The sequence below is a fragment of the Sapajus apella genome, unplaced genomic scaffold (genome assembly GCF_009761245.1).
Source record: "Sapajus apella isolate SASKATOON/1434 unplaced genomic scaffold, GSC_monkey_1.0 scaffold1, whole genome shotgun sequence".
Lineage (NCBI taxonomy): Eukaryota > Metazoa > Chordata > Mammalia > Primates > Cebidae > Sapajus > Sapajus apella.
The window spans coordinates 59246145-59271901 of record NW_022436941.1 but is presented as its reverse complement, the minus strand read 5'-3'; the positions used below and the strand labels follow the sequence as shown (position 1 = coordinate 59271901).

Below are 25757 nucleotides of genomic sequence, written 5' to 3'. Positions count from 1 at the left end.
ACATTTTCCCCATTGTCTTGGGGATTAACATTCAGCTTTGTTTTTTGTGCACATTTCTGCAGCCAGCTTGAATTTCTGCTCAGAAAATAAGATTTTCTTTTGTATCACATTTTCAGGCTGCAAATTTTTCTAACTCTTATGCTCTTCTTCCCTTATAAAACTGAATGCCTTTAACAGCACCTAAGTTACATCTTGAGTGCTTTTCTGCTGAGAAATGTCTTCTATCACGTACCCTAAATCATCTCTCTCAAGTTCAAAGTTCTACAAATTTTTAGGGTGGAGCAAAATGCCACCAATTTCTTTGCTAAAACATAACAAGAGTTACCTTTGCTCCAGTTCCCAGCAAGTTCCTCATTTCCATCTGAGACCATCTCAGCCTGAACCTTATTATCTATCTCACTATCAGCATTTTTGTCAAAGCCATTCAACATGTCTCCAGGAAGTTCTAGACTTTCTCACATTTTCCTGTCTTCTTCTGAGGCCTCCAAGTTGTTCCAACCTCTGCCTGTTACCCAGGTCCAAAGTTGCTTTCACTTTTTCAAGTATCTTTCCAGGAACATACCACTCCTGGTACCAATTCACTGTATTAGTCTGTTTTCATGCTGCTGATAATGACATAGCCAAGGCTGGCCAATTTATAAAAGAAAGAGGTTTATTGGACTTACAGTTCCACATGGCTAGGGAAGCCTCACAATCATGGAAGAAGGCAAAGAGGAACAAGTCACATCTTATGTCGATGGCAGCAGGCAAAGAGAATGATTGTGCAGGGAAACTCCGGTTTTTAAAACCATCAGATCTCATGAGACTCATTCACTATCATGAGAACAGCATGGGAAAGACCCGCCCCATAATTCAGTCGTCTTTCACCAGGTCGTTTCCACAATACTTTGGAGTTATAGGAGCTACAAGATGAGATTTGGGTGGGGACACAGAGCGGAACCATATCACCAGTGAGTTGTATTTTTATGCACTTCCTCTGGCGTACTTGCTCTGTTGGTTTTTCACAGTCTTCTCTTTCATACTGTCATTTTTCCTCATGTGTCCTCAAATTTTTCTTTAATGTGGATGCTGCTCATATATCTGACTGGAACATTACTTGAGTTATTATAATAGCAAGAATGAATTCCCAGTAGTTTAATAGGTCTCTTTTCGTAGCAGACCCCTCCGCTGAAGTTAAAAAATTTCTTGTGACCTCAGTTTTTAACATACACTATGTTATTAATATAACCATTTTCCAATGCCAAAAATTCTAACATACTACTTTTATTGGTTGGATAGTTTTTTATTGTAGTACTATTTACTCTTTCTCTTATTCTTGGATATTTGATTTTTTCCAACTTTTCATTAAATAACATCAAGAACACATTTGTACATGTATTTCTTCATGTATCTCTGATAGTTTTCATAATGCTAATTCCTAGAGTGCAATTTATAGATCATGAAAAACTTTTAATAGGCATTGCTAAATTGTCTTTTGGAAGATTGTAGCAAGTCTGAGTCTCACATAAAAATACCTTTCCCCCCAGCACTCTTGATAATGGCAGATAAGGCTCTTTTTAATCTTTGCTAACTTAGTGATATACATATTGAATATGAATATTTTCCTGTTTGAATTTACATATTTGGATATTTTCATGAGTTTTCTTCTTTTGTGAATTTACTTTTTATGTCATTTGCCTGTTTTTCTGTTCACCATTTTGTTTTGCTTTGTCAGACTGTTTATTTTGGGAATGTTAAGTCTTCATTATAAGTGCTGCAAGTTTTTCTCAGTTTGTGGTTTGCCTTTAACTTTTTCATTATATGTCTTTTGCTAAATATGTGTTTTGATGCCATATATGTAAAGCTACCCACTCACCTGTTCAGAGATTAAATTTAATCTATATATAGCTTGGTATGTTTATGATTTCTAGTTTTACATTAAACTTTTTAATTCATGCACATTTATTTTGGAATATGGCTTGAATAGGGACACATCCTTGTTTTTTCTGAAATAACTAATTAGCTATTATCTTTTTCATTGACTAGTAGTCCATTCTTTCCCCACTAATTTGAAATCTCACTTTTGTCATATACCAACCATTTTATATAAATATGTCTGTGTATCTGCTTAAAAAGAACTTGCCCAGGCATATCCTACAATTCCTGACATTTCTAAAAAGACCACTCTGTTACTTTACTGTTTTAGAAAGCACTTAAGTACAATACTTAATCTACTGTATTAAAACTACATGCAGCCAGGCATAGTGGCTCATGTGTGTAATCTCAGTCCTTTGGGAGGCCGAGGCAGGAGGATCACTTGAACCCAGGAGTTCAAGACCAGCCCAGACAACATAGTGAGACTTTGCCTTTACAAAACATTTAAAAATTAGCTGGGCATGGTGGCACGTGCCAGTGGTCCCAGATATTCAGGAGACTGAGGTGGGTACTTGCTTGAGCCTGGTAGGTGGAGGCTGCAATGAGCTGTTGTCACGCCACTGCACTCCAGCCTGGGTAACAGCAAAATCCTGTCTCAAAAAAGAAAAAAAAACTGTATCCAGTGCTTATGTATTATCCTAATTTCTAATTTCTACAAATTAAAGACCCACCCCTCCCAAATATTTCCTTCCTTCATCAGAATGTTCTGTTATCAGCCAAAGATTTCTTTTTGTCAGCTCACAACCTGCCAGGAATAAAAGCAAACAGTGGCAAATAAGATGAAACATTGTGATTAGGAATTCTAAGTAGTTTTAGAGATATGAAAGTGTCATCATTTTGTTTTGTGGTAGGGGAAAAGGAAATATTAGTAAAGTTGAAACATTGAAAATTGAGATAAATACCAGTATTTGAACTTTAAAAATGTAGCCAGAATGTCCTAAGGTAGCAACATTTCAGAAATTATGCTTTGTATTCATTGGTTTTTATTTTTGTTTTTGTTTATTTTTTTTGAGACAGAATCTCGCTCTGTCACCAGGCTGGAGTGCAATGGCACCATCTCAGCTCACTGCAACCTCCGCGTCCTGGGTTCAAGCGATTCTCTTACCTCAGCCTCCTGAGTAGCTGGGACTATGGTGTATGTCACCATGCCCAGCTAATCTTTGTATTTTTAATAGAGGCGGGGTTTCACCATGCTGACCAGGCTGATCTTGAACTCCTGATTTCAAGTGATCCACCCACCTTGGCCTCCCAAAATGCTGGGATTACAGATGCGAACCACCTCACCTGGCCCACTGGTTTTTAAATGGATAAAATTGACAGGACTTTGAGTAAAACCTTTTTATTAACTCCATCATAGATGGAGTTAATTAAAGTTTCTCAATGCCGCTGGTTACTGGAACAGTTCTAAGACTCTGCTCATGTATGGACATCACATTCCATCCCCCTGTCCTTATAGGGCTTCAGCGACACAGCTGGTTAACTGCAGTTTTACCGTGAATTTCTTAGGAAATGAAATATCCATTATGTTGCTGTAGGTCAAGTGTGAAGTATGTGTCCTATTTTGTGAACTATTGTACCAAAACCAAATCAATGAAGGGATTTTGCTAAGAAGTAGTTACCAGCATTCACAAAGCTGGCTAATGGGTGAAAAAACCTGGATTCTAACTTTTGCAAATAGCTGCATGACACTATTACCTAATGATTCCTTTTCTTTTTTTCAGTTCCTTTTGCATTATATAGGTGTTTTCCCAAATGTGTTCTGGAAGACATTATTGCTACAAGGTCCTCTGGAAGACATTTCAGGGACCATGGTTAAAACAGTTAAAGAAAAACTGTGTGCTAGATCCGTCTCTTAAGAAATGCATCGGCTGGGTACAGTGGTTCATTCCTGTAATCCCAGCACTTGGGGAGGCCAGGGTGGGCAGATCACTTGAGGCCAGGAGTTCAAGACTAACCTGGCCAAAATGGTGAAACCCCATCTCTACTTTAAAAAAAAAAAAAAAATTAGCCGGATGTGGTGGTGCACGCCTGTAGTTCCAGTTACTTGGGAGGCTGAGGCTGGAGGTGAGCCCAGGAAGCAGAAGTTGTAGTGAGCAGACAGTGTGCCACTGCACTCCAGCCAGCGCACTGGGAGTGAAACCCTATCTTAAAAAAAAAGAGAGAAATGCACAATGTGTAGTTCCATGCCAAAGGCTCTAAGAAGTCTTACAGAAAAGAAATTTAAATCTTTTGGACCTATTTATTGACATCTGTATGAACTGTTTCATAAAATCCACTTTAGGAACCTGTATTAGCTGCTGTCCAAGGTATCAAACATCTAGCATCCTAGTTCCAGTAAAAACTTGTATATAAATAAATTATGTCATATGTAGTACTTTAATTTCATATGTAGTACATTAATATCAGTATGGAATCCTTAAAGAAACACTGAGAAAGACTTTTAATTGTATAAGATCTTTGTACAACATCTTGGATTTTTAAGCGCAGAAACACAGAGAAGCATTGTTTCGTCCTGTAAATACCAAAACTTTGATTTGGAATTATTCGTGAAAAATAAGTAGGATCCAACATTTCCACACTTTTTAGGAGTTCTGTGCAATACCTCAAATTCTATCCAGAATGTTCCTACAAAGTACAGCTTGATGTTAGACACTCTTTACATCCAAGTATTTTCTTTTGTTTAATGTAATTTCAGCTATTATTGGCTCAATATATAGATTCCTAGTGATCTTTTATATTTATTGTTCATAAAATAATGTTTGGCTTCCCAACAAGAAAGTTAAGAGGAAATTCAAGGTGTTTTCCTCTTGCTCATAGGATGGGTGCTGCAGACAATATATATAAAGGACGGAGTACATTTATGGAAGAACTGACTGACACAGCAGAAATAATCAGAAAAGCAACATCACAGTCCTTGGTTATCTTGGATGAATTGGGAAGAGGGACGAGCACCCATGATGGAATTGCTATTGCCTATGCTACACTTGAGTATTTCATCAGAGATGTAAGTATCCTGTAAACTGTATTTAAAAGAAATTAAAATTATTATTTTTAAATGACAGTCATAATTGTCACTCAGGCTGCGGTGCAGTGGCATGATCATGTCTCACTGCAGCCTCAACCTACCTAGGTCCAGGTGATCCTCCCACTTCAGCCTCCCGAATATCTGGGACTACAGGCACAAACCAACCTTGCCCAGCTAATTTTTGTATTTTTTTAGAGACAGAGTTCCACCATGTTGCCCAGGCTAGTCTTGAACTCTTGGGCTTCCTCCAGTGATCTACCTGTCTTGGCTTCGCAAAGTTCTGGGATTATAGGCATGAGTTACTGTGCCCAGCATTCTTTCCTTTCTTTGTTATTTTGGCAGTGGAGACCCAAGAGAGACTCAGGTTTTTTTTAAACATTTGTTTAGATTCATAGGTAATTACGACACTTTTTTTTAAAAGGAATTTTTTGCTTTGCTTTAAAAAATTTATTTGCAAAAAGATTCAACTCAGGAACTTTAATCATTATAGAACCTACATTATAGAAACTAATAAACAAAAGTATATTCATTTTTTATATTAACCTTGCATCCTGAAACATTGCTATAATTACTTACTAATTCCGGTCTGTGTGTATGTTTGTCAATTCTTTTGAATTTCCTATATAGGCCGTCATGTCAGCTACAAACAGGCAGTTTGGCTTTTTTCTTCCCAATCTTTTTTTTTTTTTCTCGTCTTACTGCACTAGCTAGGATGTTCAGTACCAGTGTTGAAAAGGAGTAGTAAGAAAGGATATCCTTGCCTTGTTTATGATCTTAGTGGGAAAGCTTTGAGTTTCTCACCACTAAGTATGATGTTAGCTATAGGTTGTTTGTGGACATTCCCTATCAAATTGAGGAAGTTCTCCTCTGTTCTTAGTTTACTGAGAATTTTTATCATGAATGGGTGTTAGGTTTTGTCACATGCTTTCTATGCATCTGTTGATATGATCGTATGATTTTTCTTCTTTAGCCATTTGTTGTGACGGATTACGTTAACTGGTGTTCAAATGCTGAATGAGTATTGCACACTTAGGATGAGTCCTACTTGGTTATGGTCTGTTTTTGATTTTATACATTGCTGGGTTCATTTTGCTAATATTTTTTGAGGATTTTTGCATCTATGCTCCTGATGATATTGGCTTGTAGTTTTCTTATAATGTCTTTGTCTGGTTTTGGTATTCAGGTAATTCATAGAATGAGTTAGAAAGTATTTACTCCTCTCTTATCCTCTGAACAAAACTGTAGAGAATTGGTAAAATACCTTCCTTAAATGTTTGTTAGAATTCACCAGTGAAGCCATCTGGCCCTATGCTTTTTGTTTTTGGAAAGCCATTGATTCAGTTTCTTCAGTAGATAGACCTATTCAGATTTTCTGTTTTTTCTTGTGTGCAATTTGGCTGATTGTGTCTTTTAAGGAATCGTTTTTCAGGAAATTTTCACCAAGGTTACCAAATTTGTGGACATAGAGTTGGTCATAGTATTCCCTTATTATCCTTTTGATTGTCCATAGCATCCATAGTGTTGTCCTTTTCATTTCTGATATTAGCCATTTGTGTCTTTTCTCTTTTTTTCTTAGTTACCTTGGCTAGAAGCTTATCAGTTTTCAAAGAACCGGCATTTGGTTCTATTGATTATTTTCCCCCATTGCTTTCTTGTTTTAATTTCATTGATTTCTGCTCTAATTTTTATTCTCTTTTCTTTAGCTTATTTTTGTTCTTCTCTTTCTTGTATCCTAAAATGGAAGCTTAGATTGTTGATTTTTAATTTTTCTTTTCTAATGTGTTCAATGCTATAATTATTTTTTTCTTTTTCTTTCTTTTCTTTTCTTTTCTTTCCTTCCTCCCCTCCCCTTTTTTGAGACAGAGTCTTGGTCTGTTGCCTAGACTGGACTGCAGTGGCATGAACATGGCCTACTGCAGCCTCAACCCCCTGGGCTCAAGTGATCCTCCTGCCTCAGACTCCCACATAGCTGAGACTGCAGGCACATGCCACAACACCCAGCTAATTTTATTTTTATATTTTGCAGAGATGAGTGTCTCACTATGTTGCCCAGGCTGGTCTGGTATTCCTAGGCTCAAGTGATCCTCTCACCTTGGCCTCCCAAAGTGGTGGGAGCCACCACTCCTGACCTATAAATGTTCTTCTATGCATTGTTTTTGCTGCATTCCATAAATTTTGATAAGGTGTGCTTCCTGTTTTTATTTAGTTCCAAATATTTTAAATTTCTCATTATTTCTTTTTTGACCCGTATGTTTTTTAAGAATGTGTTGTTTAGTCTCCATGTATTTGGGGATTTTCCAGTTACCTTTTTGTTATTGATTTCTAGTTTAATTCCATTGTGGTCTGAGATCAAATATTGTATGATTTTTATTATATTAAATTTGTCAACATGTGTTTCATGGCCCAGAATGTGGTCTTTCTTGGCGAATGTTCCATGTTATCTTGAGATGAATGTGTATTCAACTGTTGGATGAAGTATCTATAGATATAAATGATGTCTAGTTGATTGATGGTGTTGTTGAGTTCAACTGTGTCTTTACTGATTTTCTGCCTGCTGAATCTGTTTCAGATGGAATAATTTTGATGTCTCTAACTATAGTAATATATTCATCTGTTTCTCTTCACAGTTCTATCAGCTTTTGCCTCATGTAGTTTGACATTCTCTTGTTAGATGCATACATGTTAAGGATATTATGCCTTCTTGGAGAATTCATCCCTTTATCATTATGTAATATCCTTCTTTACCCCTGACAAATTTACTTGCTCTGAAGTCTGCTCTGTCTCAAATTATTGTAGCTACTCCAGCCTTCTTTAGAAATTAATATAGCAAGGGCCGGGCGTGGTGGCTCACGCCTGTAATCCCAGCACTTTGGGAGGCCGAGGCGGGTGGATCACAAGGTCAAGAGATCGAGACCATCCTGGTCAACATGGTGAAACCCCGTCTCTACTAAAACTACAAAAAATTAGCTGGGCATGGTGGCGCGTGCCTGTAATCCCAGCTACTCAGGAGGCTGAGGCAGGAGAATTGCCTGAACCCAGGAGGCGGAGGTTGCGGTGAGCCAAGATCGCGCCATTGCACTCCAGCCTGGGTAACAAGAGCGAAACTCCATCTCAAAAAAAAAAAAAAAAAAAAGAAAGAAATTAATATAGCTGCTTCAGCTTTCTTTAATGTTAACATGATATATCTTCCTCATATATATATGTGCATGTGTGCATATATATATGTATCACATATATATATATATGTGATCTTCGCACCTCAGCCTCCCAAGTAGCAGAGAGTACAGGTGCATGGCACTGTGCCCAGCTGTTTTCTCCCCTTTCCTAGCATATCTGTTATATTTCTTGTTTTACTTTTTCTAGTGGTTGCCCTAGATTTTGCAAATATACTTTTACAATTAATCCAAGTCCACTTTCAAATAACACTGTACTGCTTTATGAGTAATGCACATATTTTTAATAACAAAATAACCCTGATTACATTCTTCCATCCTTTGTACCATCACTGTCATTCTTTTCACTTATACATAAGTGTACATAAGCATATGTATACATAGACATATATAATATAATCACATGTACTATTGCTACTATTATTTTGAACAAAATGTTATGTTAGATCCATTCAAAATAAGAAAAATAAGTTTTTTTGCTTTCACCGATTCCTTCTTCAATGCTGCACTTTTCTTTATGTAGATACAAGTTTCTGACCCCTATCATTTTCCTTCCTTCTAAAGAACTTTTCTTAAACATTTCAGGATGGATCTGCTGGCTACAAATGCTCAATTTTTGTTTGTCTGAGAATGTCTTTATTTCTTCTTCACTTTTGAAGGATTATTTTGCAAGGTACAGAATTCTAGGTTGGTGAGGTTTTTTGTTTGTTTGTTTGTTTGTTTTAATTTTATGTCAGTTTTTCCTTGCTTCTGTGGTTCCTAAGAAGTCAGATGTAATTTTTATCTTTGAGCTTGTGTGGATAAAGTGTTTCTTCCCTCTGGCTTCAGTGTTTTTTTTTCTTTATCTTTGGTTTTCTGTAGTTTGAATATGATTTGTCTAGGTGTGGTTTTGGGGACATTTACTGTTTGGCGTTCCCTGAGCTTCCTAGACCTGTGGTTTTGTGTCTGACATAATTTGGGGAAATTCTCAGTCATTATTGTTTTAAATATTTCTTCTGTTTCTTTTTCTCTTTATTTTCTTTCTGGTGTTCTCATTAGCTGTATGTTATATCTTTTGTAGTTGCCCCAAACTTCCTGGATATTCTGGTTTTTTCTAGTCTTTTTCTCTTTGCATTTCCATTTTGGAGGTTTCTATTAAGATGTCCTCAAGCTCAGAGATTCTTTCCTCAGCTGTGTCCAGTCTACCAGTAAGCTCATCAAACACATTCTTCATTTCCATCACAGCGTTTTTGATCTCTGGTGTTTCCTTTTGAATTTTTTCTTAGAATATGCATCTCTGTGCTTACATTGCCCATCTGTTCTTGCATGCTGTCTGTGTTATCCATAGAGCCCTTAGCACACTCATCAGTTGCTTCCAATTCCCAGTCTGATAATTCCAACATCCCTGCCATAGCTATGTCTGGTTCTGATGCTTGCTCTGTCTCTTCACATTTGTGGGCTTTTACTTTTAGTATGTCCCATGACTTTTTCTTGACAGCTGGCCATGATGTATTGGATAAAAGGCACTGCTGTAAATTAGCTTTTAGTAATGTGGTGGTAAGGACTAGGGGAGGAGTCCTATGATTAAGTCTCAGTCTTACCTCCCTCCCACCCCTCAGGTGGGATAGGAAGGCTAGAGTGGGCTGGAGTTGGGTATTTCCCCTCTCCTATGTGATAGGCTAGAGGAGGCTAGAGTTGAGTCTTCCCCTCCCCCCAGGTAGGTTAGGCTCTGATAAAACCCCAGCAGGTTAGGCTCTGCTTAAGTAGTTTCTTCTGAGGCTAGGCCTTGTTAAGAACAGAGTGCCCTGGTGCATTTCAAAATAGTTCGTTCTTTCTTCCCCTTGCCTGAAGCATAAGCGGAATTTACTCCAATATTTATTGTGAGAACCAAGTGGAACTCTTGGGAGTAAAACTCACAAAAGTGTGCCCCTTTCCCCCATGACTCGGTTCCCCTGGACTTTTTGACTCTCAGACTTTTTGACACTGAGCCTCCAGCAATTGATCAGTTCCACTTCCAGTTTTCCTACCCTGATACTGATTTCCTCAGAGGCTTTGCCTGTGTTTTAGCTCAGGAAAGTTGTGATTCTTTGTATCTGCTTGTCTGTCTCTAATTTGGGGGGCGGTGGTTTGCCTGTGACTTCATTTCTCTTCCAGATCTAAGAAGAGTTGTTAATTTTTCAGTTTGTTCTGCTTTTTCCTTGTGATGGAGAGGCAACCTCCAAGCTTAGACTGGAGACCAGAAACCTCCCTGACCTTTTTATGGGTGAAAATCTTTATTTTCATGGTTCTTTCTGATCTTTGGATAGGGAAGAGAGATTAGAGAGGGATCAGTAAGGCAGGTCATGTGTTGCTGCTGCAGGTATAGAACAGCCTTAAGGAGCGCAGTGTTTGATCCCAGACCCTTACGTCTTCCAGCTTGTCAGCTCAAGGAGGAGCACCAGCGAGATAAGTGGTCCTAAGATCCCTCAGGGCAGATTTTAAGCACAGCTTCTTAAAGAAATCCTGCCCTAATAGGTTTCTTTGTCATTGTTATCAGAAGAAGGCAGACTTTTAATAAGGTGAATGGCCTTTGAATCAAAACTGGAGTACCTCCTTCTGCCAATATTTAGGCTAAGATTGGTATTAACTTTCCTTTAGTTAGGGATTTCTAGAATACATAAAATATGCTTTAAAATAATGCTTATTAAAGAATCCATGAGACTGGGTGCAGTGACTCACGCCTATAATCTCAGCACTTTAGAAGGCTGAAGCAGAAGGACCACTTGAGCCCAGGTTCAAGACCAGCCTAGGCAACATAGTCAGACCCCTCTCTACAAAAATAAAAATAAAAATAAAAAACTAGCTGGGCATAGTGGCACACACCTGTAGTCCTAACTACTTGGGAAATTGAGGTGGTAGGATCGCTTGAGTCTAGGAGTTTGAAGTTACGGTAAGCTATGATTGTGCATTGCAGTCTAGCATGAATAACAGAGTGAGACCCTGTCTCTGAAGAAAAACAAATTTGTTAATAAAGAATTCATATTGACACTAACAAAAATAAATTTTAAAATGGTGGAGGTGAGTGGGGAGAAGTGAAAGCTCTGCTTTACAGAATGCCAACGAATAAATGTAGGAAGAACTTTTTAATCAACATTTAATAATCACTATAATAATAACTGATTCAGGCAGTGATGATCAATAGATTATAAAACCTTTGATGAAAGATTGTTGAAGAAAAGGATATTCATATATCTTAAACTATCATGCCACAGGTTATTTATTAATTACAAAGGGAAGAGGTATAGTGAAGGAATCTGGTGGGCACCCACTTCAACCAGATAACCAAATTCAGCATCCCCAGTTATGGGTGAAATTGACATCATGTGCCTCCTGATATGATGCGCTGGGAATGAACCATCACCTACATATACATGGAATATTCCTGGTGTTGACAAAAAGAGTCAAACTCTGTAAAATATTTGAAGAGATTTATTCTGAGCCAAATATGAGTGACCATAGCCCATGACACAGCCCTCAGGAGGTCCTGAGAATATGTGCCCAAAGTGATCAGGGTAGAGCTTGGTTTTATATATTTTAGAGAGGCATGAGACATCAATCAAATACATTTAAGAAATACATGGGTTTAGTTCAGCAAGGCAGAACAACTCAAAATGGCGGGGGAGGGGAGGACGGGTTTCTAGGCTATTGGTAAATTTAAACATTTTCTGGTTGGCAATTGGCTGAATTTATCTGAAGATCTGGGATTAATGGGAAGGATTGTTCAGGTTAAGTTAAAGGATTGTAGGCCAGGCGCGGTGGCTCAAGCCTGTAATCCCAGCACTTTGGGAGGCCAAGGCGGGTGGATCACAAGGTCAAGAGATCGAGACCATCCTGGTCAACATGGTGAAACCCCGTCTCTACTAAAGCTACAAAAAAAAAAATTAGCTGGGCATGGTGGTGCGTGCCTGTAATCCCAGCTACTCAGGAGGCTGAGGCAGGAGAATTGCCTGAACCCAGGAGGCGGAGGTTGCGGTGAGCCGAGATCGTGCCATTGCACTCCAGCCTGGGTAACAAGAGCGAAACTCCGTCTCAAAAAAAAAAAAAAAAAAAAAGATAAAGATAAAGGATTGTGCAGTGTTATTGTGCAGAGGAATCTCTCAGATGGCAGACTTCAGAGAGAGCAGGTTGTAAAATGTTTCTTACCTGACCTAAAAGGGTGCCTGGCTCTTAGTTGATTACCTCGTGGATCTGGTAAGGAAGGAAAACAAAAGGGGAAGGGGACTCTTTATAGAATGTGGATTTTTCCCACAAGAGACTTAGCAGGGCTATTTCAAGGCATGGCAAGGAAATATATTTTGGTCTAAAATATTTTCTCCTTGTCTCATAATGTTATGCCAGAGTCGTACTGAAAAGCAAGTCACAATATACACCGTCCAGTAACACCCATCTGATAAGAATCCATGGTTTGCAGGGCATGACTCCTCAAACCCCTTAGGCAGTAATTTGGACAAGATGAAAAATCAGAGCTTAGTCCTTGGACTTCACTGGCAGTGATGTCTGGAGGAAATAGGGAAGTCCAAATTGAAAGATATTATGCAAAACAGCATAACTGCCCCCTCCATCCACACTCTATTCCTGTACAAAAGGATACTTTGTATTTCAAAAATGTCCATGTCATGAAAGACAAAAAAGGAAAGAGAAAAAAAGAAACATTGTTGTGATACTTAGGGAAATGTAGGAACTATGTCTATAATAGTAATATATTTCTTGAGTGTAATAATTGTATTCTAGTTAAATAGGAGGATGTTTTGTTCTTAGAAGATAGAATCTTAAATATTTAGAGATGAAGTATAATATCTGCAACTAATTCTTAGATGGTTCAGGAAAAAAACATCTCTGTGGAGTGGGGGGAAGAAGAAGGGGAATATGGCAAAATATTAACAATTGATTATCTGGATAAAGAGAATATAATGGTTGGTCATTGTACTTTACTTGTGACTTTTAGGAAGGTTTAAAATCTTTCAAAAGAAAGTTGAAGACAGATTTTAATTAAAATAAAATTTCAAAATGAGATAACATTTATTCTGTCTTATTGCTTTAGGTGAAATCCTTAACCCTGTTTGTCACCCATTATCCGCCAGTTTGTGAACTAGAAAAAAATTACTCACACCAGGTGGGGAATTACCACATGGGCTTCTTGGTCAGTGAGGATGAAAGCAGACTGCCTCCAGGTATGAAATATTCCTGCAGTTGGCACAAATATTGGTTTTCATGTTTGATAACTCAAAGTTTGTTGGAATATGAACTTACTGCTTATTAATAATGAAAGCTGTGAACGTGAGCTATAAATAACATTTGTCAAGATTCATTTTTGCTAAGCTTTAGGTCAAGTAGAATTTACATTTATCCTTGCTGTCTCTGAGTCCCTCTCTGGTCTTCCTTGTCTCATTTGTCGTGGCAACCCTTTTCTCTTTTTTTATAGGAATAGGGTGTGGGTGGAGGGGGCACTTAGGTTTTCCTCTTAGTGTCTTATACTCTTACATGATTCATCTCAATAAGGATGACAGTCAATTGCAGAGTATAATTAGTCATCTTTTTTAAATGCTCAATATTTTCTCCAAAATATCACAACTTACTAAGGGTCATATACTATACTGGACATGGGTTTTTATTTTAATATTACAAGGAAACTGAATCTCAGACAGGTAAAGCGGTTTGACCATGTCAGCCACTTAGATGGGGGCTAAAAAGAGCCTAGAATTCACTTCTGCTTCTGGGTTCTCATTTGTTCTCCGCTGCCAGAGCTGCTATGGGGAAAATCTACAATATTTTTCCTGGTCTTTCCAGTTACTAGTGTCACCGAAATGGGACATTTTATGAAAAAGAACACCGTTATCCAATAGCAATAAATTTAAGAGCAGTAGGTAATATAGTAGACTTTAGCATTTTTTTTCTGTTCAGTAGTAATTGGTTTAAGCTACCAGCCTGTAGGCCTGTGTTGGTTTATGCAGTTGGTATGCTACAATGGAAAATCCATCATGCAAGATACTCCAGAGTCCAAATTTTATTTTGGAAAAGTAATAAGGATGGACCTGAAAAAGAAATCAGGCAACTGGCCCAAATAAAACAAAGCACTGGGCTTAAGATAAATGTAATGTTAGGCAGTTCCTGCCTTTCACCACCATGCAGTCTTGGAAAACACATCATAAATTCTCTCATGGAAGTAGTTTTGTATCTATTAATCTGCTTCCAGAGTGACAAGAGGAGACTTGAGCTAAAACCCTTGGGACAAAGAGAATAGAGTTCACCAGCAGGGAAGAGGAGGAGTCAGTGCTGCTAATAAGCATTTGATGTGAACTGAAAACTAACCCAGAGCATTATACCTTTCCCTTAAGTGTTCTGGGCATTTTATTTTATTTATTTTATTTTTTTTTGAGATGGGGCCTCACTGTCATCCAGGCTGGAAAGCAGTGGCCCGATCACAGCTCACTACAGCCTCAACCTCCCGGGCCCAGGTGATCCTCCCACATCAGCCTCCCCAGTAGCTGGGACTACAGGCATATACTACCACACCTGGCTGATTTTTGTATTTTCTGCAGAGGCGGGCCCTTACTGTGTTGCCCAGGCTGGTCTCAAACTCTTGAACTCAAGCGATCCTCCTGCCTTGGCCTCCCAAAGTGCTGGGGTTACAGGTTGCTGTAATACCTTGCCTAGCTGATTTTAATTTTTATCAATGAACGTAATGTTTAAAATTCAGTGGTACTAAAAGGCTCCTGCTGACAAGCTTCCATCCTTTCAGTTCATGTCCTTCCCCATCCTAGACCCAACCAAGGCAACTACTTTCAACACTTTTCTCCATTTCTGTTGTATTTCTGAGTAACATGCATATTTTACTGTCTCGTGATTCATCAGATTGACACATTATTGATGAACCTCTCATTGTGTTAGTTGAGAATCTTCAGTTTTCCCTTCCTCTGTCCTTCTAGTATAGCCATTTCACATGTATTGTATGTCATTCATATTTGTTGTTTTCATTATTATTGTCATATTAAGTATTGCTTACTTGAGCCAAGTATGGAGACAAGTGCATTTTTTTGTTTTACAACATTTTCTATTTTCTCAAAAATAAGAATTGACTGTTCTTATTTTTTCATTCTGTTTTGTTTTGTTTCTGAGTCTGTAGCTGAATCTTCCTGTACCCTCCAGTAGCTTTGTAAAATGCCTCTCTAGATGTTTTTCCATACAACTGAACCTACTGGTTCCCATTTGTCCCACTGGGGCCCTTCCACCTGGAGCCCTTTGTCCTCCTGGTCATCTGAACTGGCTGCTGTCTGGGCCTGCTGCACAGCTGTCATCCTTGCCGACATCCTAGGAATTCCGTTACCCCTCTTCTGAGCATGTGATTGCAAGGAACAAAACGCTCAATCTCACACTGGCTCAGACAACGAGGATATAGTATATATAATCCCATGTTCCATGAACTCCAGAGAAAGAGTGGGCTTCAGCTCCTCCTTTTTACAATTCCCAGGCTCTGTCTTCCTGCCTGACAAGCTTTATCATTAGGCTAGTGACAATGGCTGCAGTTCTTCCTGGCATCATGTACAGGATGTCCAAAGGGAGAAAAGAGATCAGCATTTCCTGATAACTCTTTCTTGGAACAAGGGAACTTTTTCTCAGATGCCTTCCAGTATTTCATGATTGCCTCATCCCATTTTCAGAATTCAGTAACAGGCTCCTTCTTAAAACTCTCCTTAGCAGAGGATGGCAGGGGTGATTTTGATGGGCCTAGATGAATCAGGATCAACTTCTGGAGCTGGCATTGAATACCCAGTCCCCTGAGTTAACTGATTAGCGAGTTAATTCCTTTTAAAATTAGGGTTTTCTTAGGGGTGGAATAAATGTTGAATAGGCTACTACTAATATCAACTAAAGGAAGTAAAAGTTTTCAGATTTTTCATGAATGAAAATGTCTCACATGCTTGTTGGCCACATGTATGTCTTCTTTAGAAAAGTATCTGTTGATGTCCTTTGCCTACTTTTTAATGGCTTTGGTTTTTTCTTAAAATGTATATAAGTTCCTTATAGATGCTGAGTATTAGACCTTTGTCAGATCCATTGTTTGCAAACATTTTCTCCCATTCTGTAGGTTGCCTTTTTACCATGTTCGTAGTTTCTTTTGCTGTGCAAAAGCTCTTTAGTTTAATTATGTCCCATGTATCAGTTTTTCCTTTTGTTGCCATTGCTTTTAGCCTCTTAGTCATAAAATATTTTCCCATTCCTATGTCTAGAATGATAAAAGCTCAACATGACTGATCATTAGAGAAATTAAAATAAAAACCACAATGAGATACCATCTCACACCAGTCAGAATGGTTATTATTAAAAACTCAAAAAATAACAGGTGCTGGTGAGGTGGTAGAGAAAAAGGAACAATTATACATTATTGGTGGGAGTGTAAATTAGTTCAACCATTATGGAAAACAGTCTTCCTCAAAGACCGAACAACAGAATTACCATTCAACCTAGCAATCCTATTACTGGGTATATACCCAAAGAAATGTAAATCATTGTATCATAAAGACACATGCACACGTATGTTCGTTTCAGCACTATTCACAGTAGCAGGACATAGAATCAACCTAAATTACCATCAGTGGTAGACTAGTTAAAGAAAATATGGTACAAATACAACATGGAATACTATCCAGCCTTAAAAAAAGAATAAGATCATGTCCTTTGCAGGAATATGGTTGGAACTGGAGGCCATTTTCCTTAGCAAACTACTGCAGGAACAGAAAACAAAGTGTCACATGTTTTCACTTGTAAGTAGGAGCTAAATAATGGGAATACATGGACAAGAGAGGGAAACCACACACACTGGGGCCTACTAGAGGGTGCAGAGTAGTAGGAGGGAGGGGATCAGGAAAAATAACTATTGGGTACTAGGCTTAATACCTGGGTAATTAATCAGTACAGCAAACGCCATGACACAAGTTTACCTGCACATGTACCCCTGAACTTAAAAGTTAAAAAGGCTTAATACCTGGGTGATTAATCAGTACAGCAAACCCCCGTGACACAAGTTTACCTGCACGTGTACCCCTGAACTTAAAAGTTAAAAAAAAAAAAAAAAAGAAATCTCTAGAGCTTCCATGTTCGAATTTATAGTTCAGCCAGGATTAGAACTTTGGATTGAAAACCATTTTCAGTCAGAATTTTGAAGCAGTGCTCCACTGCCTGCTGCCTTCCAGTATTATTCCTGGCTATATCTGTGTTTCATTCATTACCTCTCCCCCAACTTCTCTTCTGTGGAAGTTAGAGGCCATTGCATAGGTCATCAATAAAATGCCCCACAAGTCTTTTGCATGGCTTCTAAGATACTCTGTCTAATTCCCATAATGTGATAGGTAAAATCATGGACAAACAGAGAAGAAACCTGTGTATTAGTCTATTCCAATCTGTATGATCTTGGACAAGTCACCTAATTTCACTCAACCCTAAATTTTTGTGAATCTGCTTTGAAAGCAATTTCAGAAATTATTTGTCAGCACGCATCTCTTTAAGAACTGCTTAAAGAAGTTTGGCTTAAATATACATCTTGCTATGTTTTATTTTACATCTATCAAATGAAATAATGATTGAGGAAAAGCTCTTAATAAACTCAAAAGTACACTGAGATTATCAAAATCTTTGTAACTATGTTTCACCTTGGACATTTTTGCAGCACAGTGCAATTATGTTGAATTTCATAATAAAAGTTATGTAATATCCTGAGCTGCTTTAGCTTAAACTGCAAAGCAGTGGTTGATTGTAATTATTGTACTTTATTACATCCTAGTTCTTTTAAAGTTTTAAGTTCATGTCTATGTATATATATGAGAGACTGGGTTCTCTAGGTTCTCTAGAAGCAGATTCTGAGATTTGCATTCAGAAGGTTCATTGAGAGTGCTGCGCTGTATTATAGTCAAAAGGCTTCAGCCAGCCCTGCAGAGAGCTCTGAGGCTAGGATGGTCCTTCAGAGTTACCTCAACTTGGGGTGAGAGGGATAGACCTCTATACTCTTTATTAGTTATCTTTATTGGTTTGGGGTAATTTACAAACAGTGTGCAGCAGATTACCTCCTAAAACATAGCAGTTTAGAACAACAAACATTGGCCTGGCGCGGTGGCTTATGCCTGTAATCCTAGCACTTTGGGAGGCCGAGGCAGGTGGATCACGAGGTCAAGAGATTGAGACCATCCTGGTCAACATGGTGAAACCCCGTCTCTACTAAAACTACAAAAAATTAGCTGGGCATGGTGGCACGTGCCTGTAATCCCAGCTACTCAGGAGGCTGAGGCAGGAGAATTGCCTGAACCCAGGAGGCAGAGGTTGCGGTGAGCCGAGATCGCACCATTGCACTCCAGCCTGGGTAACAAGAGCGAAACTCTGTCTCAAAAAAAAAAAAAAAAGAACAACAAACATTTATCACCTCATAATTTCTGTGAGTCAGGAGCCCAGGAGCAACTTAGCTGAACATCTCTAAGGCTGAACACTGTCGCCCTGTGAGAGACCCTCTAGCTCGGTTCCTCACAGGGCTATAGTCGGTCACCAATCAGGACAGCAGCCATGTCAAGGCTTCCCAGCCTACTCACATGGCTCTTGGCAGGCCTCCCACTATCTGCTTCCAAGCCCACTCGAGTGGCTGTTGGCAGGCCTAAGGCCCTTGCTGACTGTTGGTGGGAGACATCAGTTTCTTTCCATGTGAGCATCTCCATAGACAGCCCACAACTTGGCAGCTGGCTTCCCTCAGAACAGGCAGGCAACAAAGTGAGAGTGCCCAAGTCAGAAACTAGTCTTTCTGTAACTTAATCTCTGAAGTGACATCTTATCACTTTTATCATATTCTGGTCATTAGAAGTGAGTCGCTGGGTAGGAATGACACAAGCACATGAACGCCAGCCGGCAGAGGTCCTTGGTGGCCATCTTAGATGCTACCTGCAACAACCAGTCACTGATTGCAGGCTGCCCCAAAGTGGGGTGTGGTCTTGGGTAAAGCCCCTCCCTTCAGCTGCAGCAATTTCCAAAGAAGGTGGACAGTGGAAGGTTGCAGGCTAACAGTCTTTCTTACAGCTGAGGAAATAAACTCTTTAGTTGAAAGTGGGATCTGGGTGGTACTGAACAGAATCCACTATATATAACTCTTAGTTAACCCAAATATTTAATAAACCAGAACATCTCAATCCGGTTATTTAAATTGTCCAACATGTAATATTTTCTTATCTGTTTTTAAAGGAGAAATTATAGGCCTTCTACGGTGGTTTATACTGTAATCCTAGCACTTTGGGAGGCTGAGGTAGGTGGACCGCTTGTGCCCAGAAGTTCTAGACCAACCTGGGCAACATGACAAAACCCTATCTCTACAAAAAAAAAAAAAAAAAAAAAAAAAAAATTAGCTAGGCCTAGTGGTATGCACCTGTAGTCCCAGCTACTCAGGAGGCTGAGATGGGGCAGTCACCTTGAACCTGGAAGGTTGAGACTGCTAGTGAGCCAAGATTGTGCCACTGCACTCCAGCCTGGGAGACAGAGTGAGACCCTGTCTCAGAAACATAAAAAGGGGAAATTATATTGTATCAACCATGTACTAAGATCATTCTCATCCCAGTGCAGTGGCTCATGCCTATAATCCCAACACTTTGAGAGACCAAGGAGGGAAGATTGTTTAAAGCCAGGAGTTCGAAACCAGCCTGAGCAACAAAGCAAGACCCAATCTCTACAAAAAATATTAAAAAAATAGCTGAGTGTGGTGGCACGAGCCTGTAGTCCTAGCTACTTAGGAGGCTAGGCAGGATTGCTTGAGCCCGGAAGTTTGAGGTTACAGTGAGGTATGATTGTGCCACTGCACTCTAGCCTGGACGATAGAGTGAGACCCTATCTCTGAAAAAGTAAAAAAATAAAATCATTATCTTTTTAATATAGACATTCAGTTCAAATTTGCAATGAATCATTGTTAAAAACTATTTTAAGTGAGCTAAAAGATAGATCCTACATGTACACAGCAGTTTCAAAATAGTATTTACCCTTTTCTAGACATGTCAGATTGGTAAATGGAGCTAACAGGCAAGTAGGAACAGTGAATTTCTTTTTCAGATTGTATGCTTTAATAAAGTTATAAGAATTTACGTGTCCTTTTTAATCCTCTAATTTGTTTCAGCTTTGAGGCACCGGTTTGATCTCTTTTTCTGTTTTTCCTTATTTCACAGGTGAAGAACAAGTCCCTGATTTTGTCACTTTCCTTTATCAAATAACTAGAGGAATTGCAGAAAGGAGTTATGGATTAAATGTGGCTAAACTAGCAGATGTTCCTGGAGAAATTTTGAAGAAAGCAGCTCACAAGTCAAAAGAGCTGGAAGGATTAATAAATACGAAAAGGTCAGAGTGATTGTGCTGCATTTTTTCATTTGTAACAAAACCTAAGTTGTCCAAGAAAGAGGAGTGTCCTGAAAATGAACATCAGATCTACTTTTAAGCACCTCTTCAAATATTCTGAACCATTTAATTATGATGAAGTGAAAACAACTCTTGCAAAGCTCAGGTGAATTCAGTCCATCTTTATTAGATCATTATTAAGTTGCTAAATTGGTTTTTCAGTCATTTTTTTAAAGAATTTAGTTAACCCCTTAATATGTGCCAACACATTAGTTGCTTTAAACATGCAGTTATGCCAAAGGTTATTGAAGATATTTAGAACCTACAGAGGATTTCATTTATTCAGAGATTTTATTCATATATGCAATGATTACATCCAGAAATTCTATCAGAACATTAATGAAAATAATAGTATTATGTAACAGGCAATCATAGTCAATATCCACATGTCACTTATTTTGTAGATTGTGACAAATTTTTCATTCTAAACTGCCTTCTGTCACTTTAAATGCTTATGGGAATACTTTCCACCTTTTACCCTTGCTATCCAGCCAATATGTAGTCAGTATATAAACTAATCTTAATGTAAACCTGAGATATACTTTGGAAGAAAGATATTCCTAGGAAGATATCATATTAATAAATAGTAAATTATAGCCTTTTGTTTCCCAAATATAAAATTATAAAACAACATAAGCTCCCGATCTACCTACTGCCCCCGCCCCACCCCACCCCCGCCATACATGGGGAGCCTGATGTGCTGGGGACAGGACATTAGTACCCTGGTTGATAATTATATGACCATGATGAACAGATTGTTGATCAAATAAAAGATCTTGGCTGGCTACTGGTGGTCCCTGTGTTATACTCCAAGAATATTCTTTGGTTCTGGGAATTATTACCAGATTTCAATATTGAAATAATAATGCCTATCAAACTAGCTAAAGAAACAGTTGCTAACTTGTTTACCAAGGTGCAGTAGTACAATTAACTTCTCTTTCCCTACCTCCTCCCTCCTGTGCTTCCGCCTTACTCTCTTCCACTTTGGTTTACTGTAGTTGACCAAGTCCAGAGTACTAGACTCTACAAATGGCACACAGCCTCCTCTGGTGACACTCTTTTCTGGCTCATTTCCAAATCACAATGTCAAAACAGAAGCAAAGTGGCATGATCAGTTTCAGCCTATAACTGGCAGATTCATATAAAATTTTTCCTGAGGGAAAGTTATCTGTGAGAATTTAAAAATAAACTTAACCCTCTTCCTCTGCAAAGTCCAGAGACAAATTTAAATTCTTTTTAGCTGTCATCTTATTATTGTTCTTTTTCTCTGAAAAAAAGCCAGAATAAAACTTTACTACAAAGGATATATATACAAGATAGCAACAAAATACATCAATTTCTATATTTGCTATAGAAATATATGCAAGATAATAATAAAATATGGCAATTTCTATATTTTCATATATTCTTGTTTCTGCTGTAGAGCCTATAAAGCAAGAGCAAAATATTTCACAGATTACTCATAAATATTTTAACTCGTCCAACTAGTAAGTGACATTTTGAAATTAATGAAGTTATTTTGACAAGTTAAGAGAATTATTAGAAGACGTGGCATGAGAATGGAATCTAGTAATTTTATCATGATACTGTATTTGTTATTTTACCTTTTTCCTAAAAATTCTTATCATATAAATTCCTTTGGCCAGACCAAAGAAATCAAACAGAATCTTGGGCCTTAGTGTGGATTTGTTATAATAGTTACTATATATTGAATGGTTACTGTGTGTAGAAATCATTCTGAGCAGTCATTTGCAGCAGCCTACACACTGTGCCAGTTACTGTGGTCATTGCTTTACGTACATTAACTCATTTCATCCCTACGGCAGCCTTATCCCCATGGTATGTTTGGGGAAAGTGAGGCCAGCAAGGACAGGACACTAACCAACACTAGCTAGTTGACAGTGGAGCAGTAATTGGAATTCAGATACTCTAGCTGCAGACCCTAAATACTCAACTGGATTGCTATTCTGCAGAAAAAAAAAGTAAGTCTATGGTATGCTGATATTTTACTCAGTAATTAGCTTTATTGTCTTCGATTGGTGTTACTTTTCATCCTGGGAACACGTCACAGGAGTTTTTGTCTTCAGGTGCAAATAAGCACACTCTACCAGCCTCTAGCAGAGTTTGAAGGGGAAGGAGGTCAGGTTCTCCCCTCTGGGTTGGTGGGGGTAGAGATTTTAGGAGAAGGCACAGAGGCAGTAGTGGCAATTGATAACCGGGGTCCCTTGATTATAGTAGCAGCTCTGAAGGGTGACAACACAGCTTCCTAACTATAGAGCCTGCCTGGTATTCAAATGTTACAGACTTTTCATATCTTCCGATGAGACGTATTGTCCCCCAGCAATTTCATTTATTAAATAAGTAGTATTTTCTTTTTCCCCAGGAATAGACTAAAGTATTTTGCAAAGTTATGGACAATGCATAATGCACAAGACCTGCAGAAGTGGACAGAGGAGTTGGAAATGGAAGAAACACAGACTTCTCTTCCTCATTAAAATGAAGACTACATTTGTGAACAAAAAATGGAGAATTAAAAATACCAACTGTGCAAAATAACTCTCCAGTAACAGCCTATCTTTGTGTGACATGTGAGCATAAAATTATGACCATGGTATATTCCTACTGGAAACAGAGGTTTTTCTCAAGACAGCCTTTTTCAGGTTTCCTGTCTTCCTATCTTTTCTAAGTATAAACACTCTTGAATAGACTTCCACTTTTAATTAGAAAATTTCATGGACAGAAAGTCCAGTAAAGCCTTAAGTGGTAGAATATAATTCACAAGCTTTTGGAGGGTGATATAAAAATTTACTTCATACTTTTATTTGTTTCAGTTCAGATAATTGGCAACTGGGTGAATCTGGCAGGAATCTATCTTTCCATTTGAACTAAAATAGTTTTATTATGCAACCAGTTTATCCACCAAGAACATAAGACTTTTTGACAAAAAATAAAAAGAATTGGACTGGCATGGTGGCTCACACTTGTAATCCCAGGACTTTGGGAGGCCAAGGCAGGCAAATCACCTGAGGTCAGGAGTTCAAGACCATCCTGGCCAACGTGGCAAAACCCCATTTCTACTAAGAATACAAAGTACTAAAAATACTACTAAAAATACAAAAAAAATTAGCTGTGCTTGGTGGCACATTCCTGTAGTGCCAGCTACTTGGGAGGCTGAGGCAGGAGAATCACTTGAATCTTGGAGGCAGAGGTTGCAGTGAGCCAGGATCACGTCACTGCACTCCAGCCTGGGCAACAGAGCAAGACTCCATCTCAAAAAAAAAAAAAAGAGAAGAAAAGAAAAGAAATAGAATTATCGAGCTTTTAAAAACTAGAGCACAGAAGGAACAAGGTCATGAAATTTAAAAGGTTAGATATTGTCACAGGTTAAGCAGTTTAAAGATTGTTGGATGAAATTATTTGTCATTCATTCGAATGACATTCATTAATGACATTCATTAAATAAATATTTAATGAATACTTGCTATAGATTATGATATGTCCCATTGAATTTTGATGTTTTCAAGTATTTGGAAATTGTCATTTTTTTAGGTGTAATTATGAAACTAAGGTTGCTGCTTTGACTAGTACAATACACAAGAGTGAACTTGTTAATTTGGGACCTTTCTATTCATCAACATATCAGATGTATGATCTTCCCAGTAATGAGCCTGATAGCTTAGTTGATTCATAACAGTGCTCCCTTCCTGCAAATTTAGGGTAACACGTGCTCAACTGTGTCCCTGGGTTTTTTACAGCACTTACAATCTGGCTTCCCATATCCATGTGTTCTTTTTGTTTCTAAATATATGATCTTGCACAAAAGCTCACCATCCTATTTTCCTCTCTTTTATTATCTCTGCTCAGTTAAATGTCTTCCCCACATATGATGAACATATTTCTAATTCCTTCTTCCAGATTATTACCTTCAGTGATCCCAGCAATGACCCCAGACAGAGGAGTCAATACAGTATCCCCAAGTTGTTGCTTCGCTTTTGAGTCAGTCACTCTTCAGCTATCTGACTCCCAACCTTCTTGGAATTAGAGTATGATTTAGTTTGATTGATTCTACCACCTCTCCAGAAATACTAACTTATAGTCAAGTTCTCAAAACTGTTAAAATAGAGTTAGTTGGAATGTACTCTTTAAATTTTAAAAAACAAAATTATTTAATACTGTATATAACTAAATGTTTTATATTTTTTCTAATAAGATTTCAAAGATAGCGCCATAACCTCACTGGCAGGCCAGGGAGAAAAGAAGATGACTCCAGGAATGTCATGCCCATGCCAGAGGGAGCTGCAGGGACCAGCAAACACTGGTAATGTCCAGGTGGACATCTGGAGCCACCTCTCCCTGTTGCTTGGTCCAGGCCAGTATCAACACTGAAGCAGGTAGGGGTTCCAGGAGCATTGTGTCCTGGCAGTGGCAGCACACAGTGTCTGGCAGCAGCAGACAGCATGGAACTTTACAGGGTAGATTCTCCAGCATGAGCAGGACGCTAGCCAGGTGGCCAGCTTGCAGGAGGGCAGGCCTCCTCCAAGCTGGGGAGGAGACCAGCACTGCTGAACTGCATTTCTAAGTGAGGCTTATCCCCAGCCAGGTTACTGAGATATTGAAGGAAACGTTGAGGCCAAATCCCAGTCATAAAGACTGCACAAATGCCATGGGGAGGTAGGCAGAAAGTTGCAATCAATTGGGTTTGTATTTCGGGTAACCAACATAGAGCTGCAATTCTAAAGTTAGGTATAACCATACCAATAAGAATAGGGCTGCTGGTGCATGGTGAGGGCCCCCCAGATTCCCTCTGGTACTGCTTAGGCATGAACCTGCAAGCTAAATGTCTTCCATACTTCAGATGAAGGCTGGGAGAGACAGGGCTGACTGGTGGCCAGATGTCAAGGAAAGTAACTTTTTAATGTGATATCTTCCTTTAAGTGACTTGTCTGTTTTTACCCATCAAATTACAAATTAAGAGCTAATGATTCTGCAGTAACAAATACTAATTCCTCGAAAGCCTTCTAAAGTCAGTCCAGCAACACAGTCTTCCTCTGTTGCCCAGGCTAGAGTGCAGTGGCACAATTTCAACTCACTGCAACCTCCACCTCCCAAGTTCAAGTGATTCTCCTGCCTCAGCCTCCTGAGTAGCTGGGATTATAGGTGCCCACCACCGTGCCCAGATAAGTTTTGTATTTTTAGTAGAGACAGGGTTTCACCATCTT

At 38.7% G+C, this 25757-nt stretch overlaps 1 protein-coding gene across 5 annotated transcripts in view; it reads left to right on the top strand.

Annotated features, from left to right (window-relative positions):
* Positions 1 to 23171, top strand: part of MSH3 (mutS homolog 3) — a 219485-nt gene extending 196314 nt beyond the window's left edge. For all 5 annotated transcript variants that reach the window (XM_032277167.1, XM_032277143.1, XM_032277151.1 and 2 more), the window contains 4 exons: positions 4732 to 4918; positions 13172 to 13301; positions 20313 to 20481; positions 22922 to 23171. In XM_032277167.1, coding sequence (XP_032133058.1) covers positions 4732 to 4918; positions 13172 to 13301; positions 20313 to 20481; positions 22922 to 23033 — 598 coding nt within the window. In that variant the 3' untranslated portion in view covers positions 23034 to 23171. The remainder of the gene's footprint in view (positions 1 to 4731; positions 4919 to 13171; positions 13302 to 20312; positions 20482 to 22921) is intronic.
* Positions 23172 to 25757: the final 2586 nt, after the last annotated feature.